The following is a 15772-nucleotide window of genomic DNA, read 5'->3' on the forward strand; positions in this document are numbered from 1 at the left end:
TATTTATTATTATTATTATTATTGTTTTATTTTATTTTTATTTTTTTTACTTCTTTTGTTTTTCTTGAACCTATCTTCACTGAAATTGGCATGAATGGATTTTCAGTGGTAAGGCCAGGCACACAGTAGTTTCCAGTTTATGGTTCTATTCATACTTTGGGTCAGTTGCTCTAAAGCTTCCTGTGTTTTTATTCCATAAATAATTCTTACCTTTGATCTTAATGTGAGAAGTCCCAAGGTGGAGATGTGTCAGAGTGTGCTGTGGTCTTAGTTGGGCTCTGTGTTCTCAGGAAGGACTCTACTTTCCTTTTAAAGCTGCCCTAATTAAAATGTAAGATGAACAAAAGATGAAAAGACTTTGGACTCACCCATACAGTTCCATAAGTTCCCTTCAGAACCTTTTAAAAAAAATCTTTTAGCTCATTGTTTTTGGTTTTGAGTCCAACAGCTTTCCCGTTTTCTTCACTCTCACATCTCTCATCAGCATCATCTTCAGAAGCAGCAGCCAAAAGTTCTTTGTAAAAGTAATATAAAGAAAACTGTCCACCCCTGCAGCAAACACACATAAAAGCAACCATTTCATATTGTCTCATCATATTTTATAACAGAAAAAGCAGATATTGTGGCATATTCAAGAGTCATGTAGTGTTTGGCAAGCCTGCTTTGACACATCTCAGCCTGTAAAGGCTCCAGCCGGCCAAATATTTTTATATTACTTTCTTACTTTTTCTTTCATCTGTCCTGCCCAAGCATTAAAGGGATCTTTAATGTCTCTAAGTATAGCTGTAAATCAATTTAAAAAATCTTTTACTTCCAGTGTCCAGCAATATGTTGATTGTGTAACACTTTTAGAGCAACAAATCTGTACCCCAGGAGTGAAATATTTAAACCCAACACTGGTTATTTCTGGCGACAAACTGAAATATAAATGTTCCATTTGTTTTTTAAACCTTTCCTCAAATTTTGACATCATTTCAGACACCCGAAACTTGAATTTTACCTGACCTCAAATGATGAACCAACTTAATTAAATATGAATTAACATGAAATTTTCCCTATTGTTTTGAATGAGTCATTGTTTTTTTTTATGTACCAGCTCAACTAAATGTCTCAGTTCTTCAGGATTTGGAAAAGAAATTAGAGTCAGTGAAAACCTTGGTTTGGACCTATTGAGATAACTGTGATACTGGCTCTACTGTGATTCTAAACCAACTCCTGTCTCTGTTACACAAGAGAAGATGCATAATTCAAACCATCCTGAGCACGAGAAATTGCAGACCCAATGAATAACAAAGAGCAGTCTGCTTCACCGCTTCTCACTTTATCACTGACAGAAATCAGTGTAAGAGTTGAACCTGTGGTCATTGCAGCAAACTTGTTTTCTGTCTTCACAATGTAATGAATGTTACAGTGTGGTGTGTATTGATGCGAATGCAGCACTGAGATGTTGGCTGTTGGCAGATTTGGTGGTACATTTGTAGCAGCTGTGTTTTCACTGATGAGTTGTTAGGCTCAAAGCTGCTCAGGGTTAACCACATGTTACCCCTGCACAGATTAATTGGATAGGTACAGCATGATCTTTAGTTAGTCTGAACTGAAGGCCTGAGGGTCATATGTAATCACCTAAGTAGTGGCATTTATAGGATATGCACAAACATGTATAGAAACAGGTTGTTTGAGGAAGTGCCATGAGGATATGTGTTGGGGGTTCATCTGATGGTCATGTAGGCTCATCGGGTAAATTCTACTTTAATGCAGACACCAGATCAGCGTATGAGGTTTATGTAGGAATCGGATTATGGTCTCATAAAGTCCATCCCCCGTCTCTCTCTTTTTCACCCCCACTCTTGCCTCCCAGCTCCTTTTTGAATGGGGGCGCTGCGTCTGCCTGTCACCGCTTGCCTCTTTGTTCAAACCTATGTTGTTTCTCTCCCTTGGTGTTGCTGCCGGTGCGGAGGGGGACGCAAGGAGCACCTTGCTGTCTGTGCGTGCACGAGTCTCTCTCTCTCTCTCTCTCTCTCTCTCTCTCCGTGTTTCTATTCCCAACTGGCAGATATCAGTGTCTGGCGGGATGACCGGCGCATAGGCTGCCGTTCAGAGGGGTGAGGAGAAGATTGAGGAAGGAGTAAAAACTCGTGCTCACATTCACTCTAGTTTCTCCTGCCTCCGCAAAGTGCTGTTTTACCCTTGTTCCGTCGTTTGCCGTCTCCGCACCCACCGGGAAGCTCTGGAAAGCACCTGCACCGAGGCGCAAAGCTTTCATTGACATTCCTGAGGATTGCACCAGTTAGTCTCATCTGGGTCTGTTAGATACGGTAAGAGCAAAGGCGATTAAATATCGTTTTAAGCTTGCATCCTTTATAAAATCAGTTATTTGGTCAGTGTGTTAATGCTCAAGTCACCGGGTGGCCGGAGACGTCTGATACCGCACATCTGCTGGCGGACCATTTTAATGGCTGCTATTAAAAAAGAAGGGGGAAAATGCTCATCTGTAGAAACTTGAACTAAAACAAGATTTGTGTGTATGTGTGTGCGTGCGCGCGTGTGCGTGGTTTTTTTTTGGGGGGGGGGGGGTATCCTTCGAGTATCCTTGCGATATGTTACCATAAGCAAATTACAATTAATTAAAATAAGTAACCGCCGGACCACGATCACAGCATGAGTTTCTGAGACACACATGAATCGCATCCGTTTGGGATGTCTTTAATTATTTACAGATCAAAGCTTTTTAATATTAGTCTATATTTATGACCCAAGTAGGTTCATGCATAAATCATCAACTTAGCAAGTAACATTGGTGACGTGTCCTTTTCTTGGTTCTGTCTTTGGATCACAAGAACACTGGTTCATGGAGTCTTCTGAGTCTTTATTTACAGATGACAAAATTGAAAAAGAAAAAAAAATGGAGGTGAGGATGCCTTCTGTTGGGTGATGCCACTGTGGACGCAGATCTGAACACTTGAACAGGTGTTTGTGAAATCTTTTATGTTAATCAAAGCCTTTTGCTGAACAGACAACATGTGTTGAATAACAGCTAAAATCAGATCTGCTGTTGATCCACCTTCAGAACTCATATCTGGGCATGCGATCAAAAATACTCTACTGAGATTACTTCTGGCCACTTCAAATTGAAGTACCTCATGTCTGTGCAAACCAACTTTGTTTTGGTCCTGAATTATACAAAAAGTAGGAAAATGATGGTTACAAAGATTGATTGCTTGGTGCCGAACAAGGAACCAGATCTTTCAGAACTCCATATTGATGAGCGCCCGCTCTGTAAACAAACACTGGCATGTACAAATCACAGTGAGCAAGGACAACAGTTTGGGTCACCTTGACAAATGAGCTGTATTATCTGAGAATTTGAGAGCCTCTGTAGCCCAATAAAGCCGAATGTGCTTTTATTCACCACTTCAGTCTGGAGAAGTCCAAGTCTTTACTTCTTTGGCCTTGTTAGTATATCCACCACCAGTGTGTTGTGGGACAAAGGAGGAAAAGGTTAACTAGGCAACCCAACATTATGGAGGAGCTGGAGCTCAGTAAATGTATGTTTGTGAGAAGTGGCCGAACCAGAAAGGTGTTGTCTGTGGATGGAGCAGAGAATAGGAAGGAATAAAGCAAAGAGCCGCAGCTAAAAGTTTACTGAATGCATTTTTCATTCTTTCCGCAAGTGAGCATGCTTGTGTGTGTGTGTGTGGGGGGGGGGGGGGGGGGGGGGGGGGGGCTTCCATGATAGCATGCATACAGGAGTTGCATGTGTGAGCTTGTAGATGAGTGCACTCATACGAGCAGAGGGATCGGAAAGTGGTGTAGTGAGGAAGAAAAAGGTCTAATTCTAAAATAGAGTACAAGCTCAGTTCATCTGTCTCACTGTCTGTTACTACTCACTTTGCAGCCATTCAGCCTCTTGTTTAGAGTCACTCTTTATCCTCAGAAGACAGGGGTTATGCATGATGTTTTGAGATAGTCGTAATAGCATGGAGAACGTTTTTAATCATCCAGGAAAAGAAATGTTTTTGGTAGATCTTTGAGCAAAAATCAATTTTTTTTTACACATTATGTCATTGTAAACCAGAAGCCCTTCAAGAGCGCAGACTAATCTATTGTAATTTTCTTTTGCCAACAATTGTGGACATTATTTTTTAGTTAGAAGCTCTAAGGGAAAATTTTCCCTATCTCCCCATAGTAAAGAATCTTTTAAAAAATGTCTGAATCCAGGCAGAGATCTCGATTACCCCCAAAATGTTATCACTTGTTATTCCATTTCTGAAATTTTTCTAAAAAATTAATGAAAATCTGTCCATACATTTTTGAGTTTTGTTGCTAACAGACAGACAAACCAATGCTGCCAAATATTTGACCACTGCCTTCACAGAGGTAATTCAATATTTTTTCTTTTTTTCACAATTTATTTTAGACTGGGGAAATAGTTACGTTCATTTCTATTTATTTTATTGTGGTAATTATAAGTTGTTAATGAATGAAATGACATAGTACATCCATGCAGCTCAGTGGGTAGATTTTTCAGTGACTTTGTGTGAGCACATTTAAAGAGCCTAAACTGGTGTTGTATTTCCAGTAGAAGCCAAATGTAATTCTGAGTTAGAGCATAATATGATTCGCAACGGTAAGAAAGTGCACAGTGTTATATGTCACTTAGGCAATTATAGGTTCTTTTCCTCCTCTAATACAGAGTTAATAGCTAACAGAATGGGGCTATATAAATGCAAATGAGTATAGAAGCTAAGTTATGATCAAAATAAGCTTCACCTTTGAAAGAGACTAATGCTTTTCGCTTTATGCAACTCTTAAAATGGATGGATTTCATTTTGAGGATATGAGCAGTGTTGTTCAGTGCAACATTTTTTTTTAAACTGGAGATTTGACCCTGAACTAGACTGTGAGCTAGAGTACAATTTTATGATCTCTTTAAACTTTGTGACTCGTTTACAGCCAGGATGGAAAAGATTTTTGGACTAACAATACCTTCACGTTTACTGGAGTTAAAACTGCTCCTGTTTTCAGCACTGGACAGCTCCCAAACCTCATAGTCCAGTGATTTGACTGCAAACAGAATAAGAGCAGTGAATAGTTTGTGCTCTGAGTTGCTGGATGGGGACTTAAATCTCAAAATCTGCCTTCCTCTATCCATGGAACCCGCTTGCACTGAGTGCCCTGCCACCAAAACCCAAAGGGGATTGGACACACCAATCCATCAGTCAACTTCAGTCTTTAGCTGGGGAGGGACTAAAGCAGCCCACCAGGCCAATCATTAGAAGCATAGATGAGACCACAGCTGAACAGCTCACCCACACAAAGAGAAAGGTCCCTTTCTTTGTCTTTGGCCTGGGGCTCTTCTCGAAGGTCTGGTGGAAGAAAAATGCTTGGCTTCACAGTTGGATAAGAAATTCCTTAAGGCTGCATCACAGTGTTATCAGCCTCCTCGACACATAGATTACAATAATTAATCACTTTTTGTAGGTCCAGAGGTTACTAAGCTTATGTTGTTGTTTTTTTTCTTTTATATCCAGTTTCAAACATCTCTGTTCAGCAATTCTGCGGTATTATCGTCAGGTACTGATGTTATGATGAGCAGCATCTTACTCGCTTGGCATTTGACACTGGTGATAAACACTTGAAAGCCAGCACATTTTTTTTTTCCTTGCCTCGTTGATATTCCACAGAGTCAGCACATAATTAAAACAAGGACTTCCTGGATGAGGTCCCACCAGCATGTCCATGTTTGTGCCTATTATTCCATTTCATTTCATTGCTGCTAGCTTTTCTGACCACCTCGTTCTCTGGATAAAAAATGTGGTCTTGCTGTGGAGTGTGTTGTTGTTGCAAAGGAAGAGACAGAATGTGTGTGTGTGTAACTACAAGTTTAATGTACTCAATATTAGAGCTCTGCCTCATGCACCTGATCCTTTGTTGTCTTTGTATCTCAGGGCTAACTGCAGGACCCTAACCTTTGACCCCTTCTGAAACAGCTGACATGAAGCCATATAGTCAGGAAGCTAACAGAACCTAGCTAATATCTGACCTCTGATGCTTAGGTAATTACTTAATGAAATATTTACCTACAAATAATTAAAACCTCATAATTTAAACTAATTTAAAAACTGTTCTAACATCTTTAGGAAAACAAGAAGTCAAATAGCTCCATGACAATTGCGAATGCGAACGTAAAACTTAAGAGCCATTTTAGATTTTTTTTTTCTTTCTTTGTTTTTTGTGGCTGCATCATTAAACCTACTGACAAAAGCAGTAACACTGATCATGTTATTACATTGCCATGTTCTACTGGAAAGCCTTTTTCTTTGCTTGTATTTGGGTACAGTTTTAAAATGTAGCAAAAACTCTGCAAAACCCCATCATACAAAAAATGTTTTGCATGATGGCTTTGAGAAACTTGACATTGCCAGAGTTGTTGATGAAGCTTCCAAATTCCCTGATTACAAATCTGATTATGCAGTTGTGGAGTATGTTGTAAGAAATTCAATTCATGTAGGCCCCACAACCCTCAAGACCCAACAAAAGCACAAGGGAGGCAAGACAATATCAGACAGGTGTGTTAATGTTGTGGTCAATTGGCATAGATATTTTAAGTAATGACACATTCATTAGAGAGCCAAATATTCTCTTTGAATATTAGTGGAAAGCAAAACAGCTAAACAGAGAACAACTGGTTAGAAAAATCACGTGAAATTACATTTCCTTTTTTAAAGTAAAAAATACATTTACAGTTTTTTTTTAACTTAAAGCACAATTAGAAACTTGGAAAGAAAAAATAGCATTTTTTTTTTGTGATATAATGCAACTTATTTCTGTATGGAGAAGTGAAATGATTCATGAAAAAAATACATGCAAATTTCAGGACTTTCAAACAATGAAATGACAATATTTGAAAATGATACATCCATTCAGAATTATGCATCAGCACATTATCATCACAATCACATAATTTAACAAAAAAACTAAGTGGTTAATAATTTATTCACTGTCTCATCTTTTTATTTCTTTGGCTAGCGGCAATGTGTCTGTAGCACCAGCACTGACAGGCCAGATAAATATGGGTGACACATAATTAAATTATTCTGAAATCAGCTTGAGGAGACATTGATCAAAGGAAGCCAAGGACATGACTGACGGATGACAACACATTTTGCACTGCACATGATAAAGCAAGGGTTAACTTGGCAACCAGAACCAGAAATGTCTACTTGCAACTAAATTAACTCTCTGGAAAAGGCCAGTGAGTGACAAGGATATTTTTTTAAGCATGTGCACAATATAATGTATTTGGAAAAAAAGCTTTACATTTTTCTTCCCTTTTAAGTCTAGCATTGCCTCCACTCTAATAAATGTCTTTGCAGGAGATTTGATTTCTGTAATCACAAGGAACCAGTGAGCCACTTGACAGTGTTGTCATTCTCTCCCATGGTGCTGATTGACTAATCGGTAGTTCTCTCAGTGCTCTCAGTGAACTGAGAAACATTTCTCCTGTGTAATGATGAATCAGATACCTGTGTGGAGTGGATGGATACAAGTGTCTGGACCCAGAAAATGAGTCCTTTGGACAGTAAAGAAAAAAAAGTCTTACTCATTAACTACAGAATTTAATATTTGGACATAGATTTCTTTTTACTTTACTCTGAGGTGATGGGAAAATCTTTCCTCTGCAGCAACAGGGTTAGATACTGATTGATGTTGGTGTAATTTGATCTTTTTTGATGTGTTACAGAACCTAGCACTGATTAATTCCACCGAGGCTGCAGTATAGTTTTCATTAAAAGCTATGTGACAAAACTCTGTTCTCACATATTTATTGGCACACATTTATAATAATGACACCCCTTAACATGTTAATCAAATGGACTTTAATTGACTATTCCTTTGTCTAACACACATTTGGCCAACAAACAACATGTCTCACATTGCCAAAGCTATAATAAAAGTACACATATGGCAGTGGCAGAAAGAGGCTGAGAATGAAAAGTCAGAGAGAAAAAAATAGACATCAGAGATCATCTGCTGCAGGTCTGCTGAATGTTGCTCCACAGCAGCTTAATGCCACTACAGGAGGGCAGGAAACAGATGGCTTTTATAAGGGCTGTCACTCTCTCACAGATACCACTGATACATGCATTAAACATCAATCCTTCTTGAGTACCTACTGTACAGTATAATTTTTAGCTGGATGATTAACAGAACAAGAGGAAAGTTGTAGATACTGACAGTTATTACAAACCCAACTTATGACCCAACTTATTGTCAAATTTTCTTCAAGATGGACCTAAATTGTTTATTTTTTTCCATATTATTGCATAAATATAAAAACAGTATACCTTGGCTGGCTTATATAAGCCCTGTCCTTATGCCCAATGAGATCAATGGCATCACTATGAGAGGACAGAGTGTGTAATCTTGAACTGGAGGGACCAGCAGCTTTCCAGACTCCTCCTTCCATCTGAATCCTTGGCCAGAACTGCATGAGTCATTAGTTGCTTTGAGTGTGATTAGTCACCACCAGCACAAAGACTGTTTGTGAGCAGGAAGTGAATACCTGATTCAGCACAGCTCTTCTTCTTTCTGCTGGTTCCATCTCTCATTTTTCATTTCTTAAGCAATTAATGCTCATGCTCTCTGTTTTTATGATCATTTTTATGGCACTTAATCACTGTTTTAACTAACTGTCCCTCAATGATTTTCCTACATCCTTTAAATTAATGGATTAAACTTGTTTCTCTGCAGACGCCAGCAGACTCAAATTTCAGCCTCACATAAATTCATCATAGACAATCTACGGTTTTCATTTCTATTTTTTGAAAGGCAAATTAAAAAGACTTACAGAGCTTCCGCAGCAGCCTTTTTGAAGAGCTTTCATCATAGCGTGTTATTGTCAAAATGTTGATAAGATGACCTTCCTTTCAGGGCTATTCCTTCATCTTCCTCCACACACTACTTTGTCTGTCACTTATCTAGAGCTGTTATTCTGCTGTTCACGCTGCTACTCTCTGGGGGTCATAGTTTTGTGAGATATGATTAAAGATGAAGGAAAGGAAAGGAATTACCTTTTCCTGTCAGGTCCCAGGAGGAGAGGAAAGAAGAAGAAAGACAGGCTAAATTTTTCTTGTAAAAGTGGTTCTACTTTTGTCCTTCTGCCAGTTTTAGAATTTCCATTATATCCATCAACATTAAGAGTTTGAAATTTCCTGTGAAAAACACAATATCAATGCTTATATTTTATTTATATCGGCACTAATAAAGAACATTTAACATTAAGAACATTAAGAACACTTCATGTTCTTAATTGAGAACCTGCATTTCACAACTTTGTGTTTCATTATGTGAGCATCACGTGACAACTGCATTTTGCCTTACGACACCGTGTCACATGCCAGCAACTGGATATCAACATGGTGGCCGTTTTGAACTTGCACCATGGTTGATTCAGGAAAATAACCCCAAGAGGACATTGTCAGAGGAAGCAAAGAAAAGAAAGAGAGAAAGTAACAGAGCAAGAGTTAACATTCGATTACCTTTTACTAGCTGGAGAGCTTGGAAAAGAGACAGGATGCAAGTTGAATGTCAAATGAGCCTGTTTTAGGGGGCAAAAATCTTTCAAAATTCAATAGTGTTGCTTTAAAAAGATTCATAAGAGATGAAAAGTGGAATAAAACTAAACTAAAGGAAAATTATTGTACTTTTAAATACTTTTTAATGGGAAGAAAGCTGTCTGGAATTGGTCCAATATTGAGAGAGTTCACTCTAAGAGGCAACGACAGAAAGGGCTGCAATTAATCCAATCAAACACTTCTCCAGATTGCTGATTCTTGTAGTTCCACTACAATGTTTTTATGTATACTGATGCAGGTCAACACATTTTCTGCATCTTATAGAACTGCCCCCAATCTGTCTGCAGCAGGACTTTTTCCTCCAGGAAAAAGTACTTTGGTGATGGATTTCTTCTCCCATTTGACAGTTAATTTCTTTGCTAGACAAAATGGTCACAGCAAACATAATGATGTAAAAAGTGCAGTGAGTGTTGAGAAGTGTTTTCATCCATTTGTAGCAAAGCAGGACTTATATGGGGCTGCAGTTGTCCCAGTACAACAGCAAATATGTGTTTGTGTGTCTCATAAGTCAACATGGGATATGACCTGACCTTGTTAAGAAAAACCTTTGCCTGTCAGTGATTACATTCATATATGCAAGCTCATATGTGTTATGTTATGCTCATTGCACAGACTCGTCTTGTCCAGATCGCTGGCTGACAGGATGTGTTCCATACTTCTCATACTTTTTCTTCAAGCACTTTTCCCACCAACTGCAGACCTGAAGGAAATCTGGGTCGAGGGGCCCATCTTGCCTGCGTCATGATGATCATGAGGCCACTTGGTCTCTCGCTTTAACAAAGTGACAGCATAGTGCTGAGCCATAATGTAGGTCTGCCAGCCTCGTCTGTTAGCTCTCTTTACATCTCTGTCACTCCGCTGGCCAGCTCTAACAATGAGCCAAGAATGCATCCTATTCAGACAACATCGTGAAAATGTGTCAGATGGACATCCACATTGATGTTCACTGAAGCATTTTACAGACTTCTGGCTCTTTTCTCTTCAAAACACAACTGTGCCCTAAAGACTGAAGAGGGGCCATTTGAAGGGAGGCGTTCAAAACATCTGATGTCTCGTCCTTAACAAAAGATGGTACTAGTTAGTATGCTGCTGGTGTTATTGTATGACTAGTGCACTACGTGTCGTAAATCCCCTCTGGTAAAACTTTGAATGGCTGCTGTCAATTCACGTTCAGTGTTGTATATTGTATAGCATCCGTAGTAAAGTCCTTAGGCCAAAATCTGTACTATAGGTGTGGCTACTGGCTGGTGGGTCCCTGCCAGTCCCAGGCCCTTAGATACAGCACCCTAATGCCTTCTGTTGGCAAATTCTCTGGTGTCCTGACCCTCTCCAAGGCTTTAGAAATCTATTGTCAGCCACCCCACCAGCTCAACTAATGATGCAGGCCTTCAACATGCAAAAAGTCCAATGGTTTTACCCCAATCTGTCACAGTCAATCACAAGGTCCTAACCCATATTTAGATGGGATGCCTCAAAGTGTGTGGCACAGCGGTGTCCTACTCACATCAGAATCCCCTTTTCAAGACTTTAAAACTCAGATGCCTGCCCACTATTAAAACCAATACAACAAATTGTTGTTTAATGATGATATAGTTTGGCAAGTGAATGCTTTCCTTCAACTTACACCCTCTGGTTTTATACAGTTGAAGGTTTTACTAAGCTTTCACATGGTCAGGAAAGAAAGCTAGCATTATACCTCTAATTTATAAAGGGTTGAGCTGCTGTTGCATAATCTTCTTTCTAAGCATCAGGGATGCTATTGGCATGAGCTGCAGTTACCTTGGTGAATGCAAAAAAGCCTTTCTGGGATGAATTATTTAGTTTATATAACTGCAATTGAGACAGCCATAATCTAGACAGCATATTTCTGCTCTACCTAATTTCAGGATCTTTAAAGAGTCCTCTGGAGCACCTCGCTAACTCATGTGTCATCATAAATGCCATTATGTTGTTATAAATTTGTTAAATTAAAAATTAAATGTATGTATGTTCCTAACTCCTGTAAAATAAGCACGACAAAACAATAGTTTTTTTCTTCAAAGTGCATACTCTCTTCTTCATCTTCATTGCACACAGGATCTGTTTCAGGCATCTCTTCATTGAACTGTGAAGCTTGGGCCCCAAGCCAAATCCTCTGGCAAAGTCAGCAACTCATTTTTGATGTGTGGTTGGATTTCCTCAATGTTGTGCAGTAGGAATGCAGCAGACTTACTGTTTACTGCAGTAAAGTAAAAGATAAATCCATCTTTTAGGTACTTTTAGAGTCATAATGTTGCACTAAGACACAGTCCAGTCTTCTCCATTAGTTTTATTGTTCTCTGTGTGTGACGCAAGATCTTGTCAGGTCTTCCAGTCTGGTGTGGACATGTCTTGCATAGCAATATTTGTATAAACTAATACTGATTTTGATACAGCTAAAGTAAAAGAAAGGATCTTGGCTGGAAACATTACTGTGGAGAGAAGTGCTTCTGCACATGATGTATCCACGAGGGCCTCCTGCCATTTTCAGAAGAGTCAAAAGTCACCTTGTCTCATTGAGTGCCAACAGTTTACAGCCTCACACACACACGCACACACACACAAAATAATGTGTGTTAAAGCTTTCTGCCTGGACAGCATTGAGTCTGTTTATGACAGTATTTTCAAACCAATAAAGAAACTATCTACATTTGCCTGACACTGACTTCTCACTGATTCAGGGCTGAAGGTTATTTTGGGCCTTATTAATATTTTATTATAGGTGCTCACAGTTGTAAGCTGGTAGTAAAAGGAAGACCGTAGACATAAAATAAAAGACTCATGAGGATGAGCATTAGTCATCAAGAAGAGTGGCATCTGTGTGAGTGTGTGAAAACATGTTTAAAGTTGGCAAAAACGTGCAAACACATTTTCCTTTTAGTAGGGTGAAAATGAGTCAAAAAGTTTTCCTCTTAACTGGGATGTTAAGGAAAATGCATGCTACCTCTCCAGTCCAGCTCAGGGAAAATTCTGAAAGAAATGTACTTTAAACTGGAGTACATATATTTATCTGATTCACACTGACATAGAATGAATTGTTAAAACACCTCATTTCATGGCCATCCATCCATCCATCCATCCATCCATCCATCCATCCATCCATCCATCCATCCATCCATCCATCCATCCATCCATCCATCTTCTACCCCTTACCCAAGGTCAGGTTGCGGGTGTAGCAGCTTAAGCATGGAAGTCCTGATTCACCTTTTCCCTGGCCACTTCTTTCAGTTTGTCCTACACTACAAGAGACTACTTCTCTCAGGCCAACTGAGAGATGTAGACCGTCCAGCATGTCTCCTCCCAGTGGAACATGCCTTGAACACCTCACAAGGAAGGGTGTCCATCCTGGAGCAGACAGGCCTAGTCACCTCATCTGGTTCATTTCAATACTATCCAATGCACCTTTTACACCAGGAGATAAAATGTAAATTTAAAAGAAAGTCACAACTTAGATCAAATGACTAAAATATTTGCATATTTCATTTGAATAGTTTTTGGGGGTGGCTTTTTTTTATTGCTTCATGCCTTGCATTGCATCAATAAGAAAAAAGTTTTAATGTCTGGTAAAGATGACTTTCTCATATTTTTTTGTGTTAATTTACAAACAGTGATCATGTTAATTCGTAAGGGAATAAAGGGGGGATAAATGTGAATGTCTGTTATTTTCTTGCATAAATTTTTTTTAAAATGGCTTTTTGATTATACAAGTTTGATTAAAAGTGAAGATATTAACTTTTAATATCTGTAATTAAGCTGAAAGATGGACTGACATTTCAGCAAATGAAATATAAACTTAATTGTGTATGTGGGCTTTAACACTGACAGAGCACCTAGATATGCTTATCCAGGTTATGTAATTAAATACTGCTGGTCTTTAGTTAACATTGTTTCAGTCTATCTTCTTAACTTATTCACATTGTTCTTCTCTTTGTGTTCTTCCCACTCGTTCTCGGCAGGTTGAGGATGATGCTCAGTCAGTGTGCAGCTGGGCGGCAGACCTTTTTCACTCTGATCCTGTGGCTGCTTCTCTCTCCAGACTTGAGTGAGTTCTATGTCTCCTCCCCAGACTTTTTTCATTGCCTTCACCTACTTCATCGCCAGGGCTAGAAGAAATTAATCAGTAGGTTCACATGTGAAGAAACAATACTCAGTAGTAAAAAACGATGTCCTTGTAAGTTAAAGAAAGAGGAATAGGGAGTTAAAGTAGAGGAAGAAGGGGGAGATAATCTGTGGTAACAACTTGATCTGAATACATAACAACCACTTCACTCATACATTTTTCCACAGACAAACAATAAACAAGATGGATCTATACTAATATGAGCGTTATGAGAGCTGACACGTTGAAGATGTTTGCATACATGCTCAGAGGGACTTAGCTGGAACCCATCCAAAGCCATTTATGCAAGTTTAGTTGACCATCTGTTCCCTCACAAGCATGTATGAAATTCTTAATTATTAAACAAAAGGGGAAAAAAAATCTAAGAACAGCAGGTTGGATTTTAAGGTATCTTATGCAGCCGACTGAAGTTCTTCTCTTTTCTCTTTTCTCTTTTCTATTTTTTTTTTTTTTTTCTTGTATTGGCCTGCATGATGGCGGTCAGCACTGATTTTCATTAAACCTGAACCTACATTGCTTATTCCAGAATTGAAATAATTTTCTTACTTAATAAAATTCTTTCTCTGCATTCAGTCATGTTTTACCCCCTTTTTGTGTTTTGTTAAAGACAAAAATATAAGGACAAGACAGCCTTTTATAATCTGTCGCTCCAAATGCACACAACCAAATACAATCAAACTATGGAAAATGAAATATATAGTATGAACTATGAGGTGTAACAAAATAAACATATAATATTGTTCTTTTAAAGTGTAAACCTCCAGACAAAATGTTATTGCAATACCTAACAGAAAATTTTATACTACTAGGGAGTAGGTTTAAATAAAAATGTGTGGGATTTAATGCTTGTCCCTATATATCACACACCACTTAATTTAAAGCACTTTAAAAAAATCTAATTCTTTTTTTAAATTTTTGTTTTCTGATTTATAGAGTATTAAAACAGCACTTGAGCCCCAAACAATATACTCCATGTTGACAATTAAGTGTATGGTATCATACGGTATCATATGGCATTGTATCATATAGTATTGTATCACATGGTATCGTATGGTATTGTATTGTATCGTATGGTATCGCATTGTATCGTATGGTATCGTATTGTATCATATGGTATCGTATTGTATTGTGTGGTATTGCACATCAAAAGTTCCTAGCATAAAAGCATTTGACTCCTATATGTCTTCATTCAATGTCCAGATTTGTGTTCACCAAATGTATGATACCTATATACTAAAAATGATACCTTGTTTAATATTTAGTTTTTCTTTTAAAGAATCAATTCTGCATGTTGTGGAATATATTTGCTGATTTCACAGGACAGTTTACTTAAAAAATTCTCCTCTTTCTGTGGCCTCTTGATGTATTAGTGTCAGAAATGTTTAAGAACCATCACAATATGGTATGGCCATATATGTCAATTAAATATTCCAGAACAGGCTAAACATAGTGTGATGTATTTTGACTTCTAGAATATCATACATGATGTGTCTCTAAAGCTGAAGTTTTCAGAGAGTACATGGCAGATTATGCACGTTAGACTTAAGACTCTGTGAACTCTCAAGGAGAACTGACAAGAATAAGAGTTGAGTATGAGAATCACAGAGATTATCCTTTTATGTCATTTACAGCTCTCTTTTCATCTTTTTATACATTGTTTTGTAGTGCATTTCACTATCATACTATAAGGTGGTATATTTGTCATCCAAAAGGATTTAATTTTCACCGTTCTCTTGCTCAGATTAGCTCTGTCCTCCTTCCATCTCTCAGTTCAGCTTCTTGGTTTACTCTCACTCCCTTGTATGCGATTTGAAGGGAGGCAGTGAGGGCATCTTCAGCTTTGAGTTGCTGTCAGAGGCTTCATCTTGAGAAAGCTATCAAATCTAAATGCCAATGGAAATGTCTCAGTGGGATTCAGTCTCACCCTGTGTAACATCTAAAATAATACTTAGTTTTTGTTTTTCATTGGTTGTTTTGTTTGTCTCCCATGCAAGTC

The 15772-nt window shown here is 38.4% G+C and overlaps 1 protein-coding gene across 4 annotated transcripts in view; it reads left to right on the plus strand.

The window, feature by feature from the left end:
* Positions 1-1927: 1927 nt before the first annotated feature.
* LOC121644149 (neurocan core protein-like) overlaps positions 1928-15772 on the plus strand; it is a 57708-nt gene continuing 43863 nt past the window's right edge. For 2 of the 4 annotated variants that reach the window (XR_006011236.1, XR_006011235.1), the window contains exons 1-2: positions 1928-2315; positions 13613-13698. Coding sequence is in view for 2 of the 4 variants with exons in the window: in XM_041991892.1 (XP_041847826.1) it covers positions 13620-13698 (79 nt within the window). In the remaining 2 variants the exon portion in view is untranslated. Of the gene's footprint in view, positions 2316-13609; positions 13699-15772 lie in introns of all 4 variants that reach the window. The other 2 variants (XM_041991892.1, XM_041991891.1) reach the window with 2 other exon arrangements.

This window comes from Melanotaenia boesemani, chromosome 8 (genome assembly GCF_017639745.1).
Source record: "Melanotaenia boesemani isolate fMelBoe1 chromosome 8, fMelBoe1.pri, whole genome shotgun sequence".
NCBI lineage: Eukaryota > Metazoa > Chordata > Actinopteri > Atheriniformes > Melanotaeniidae > Melanotaenia > Melanotaenia boesemani.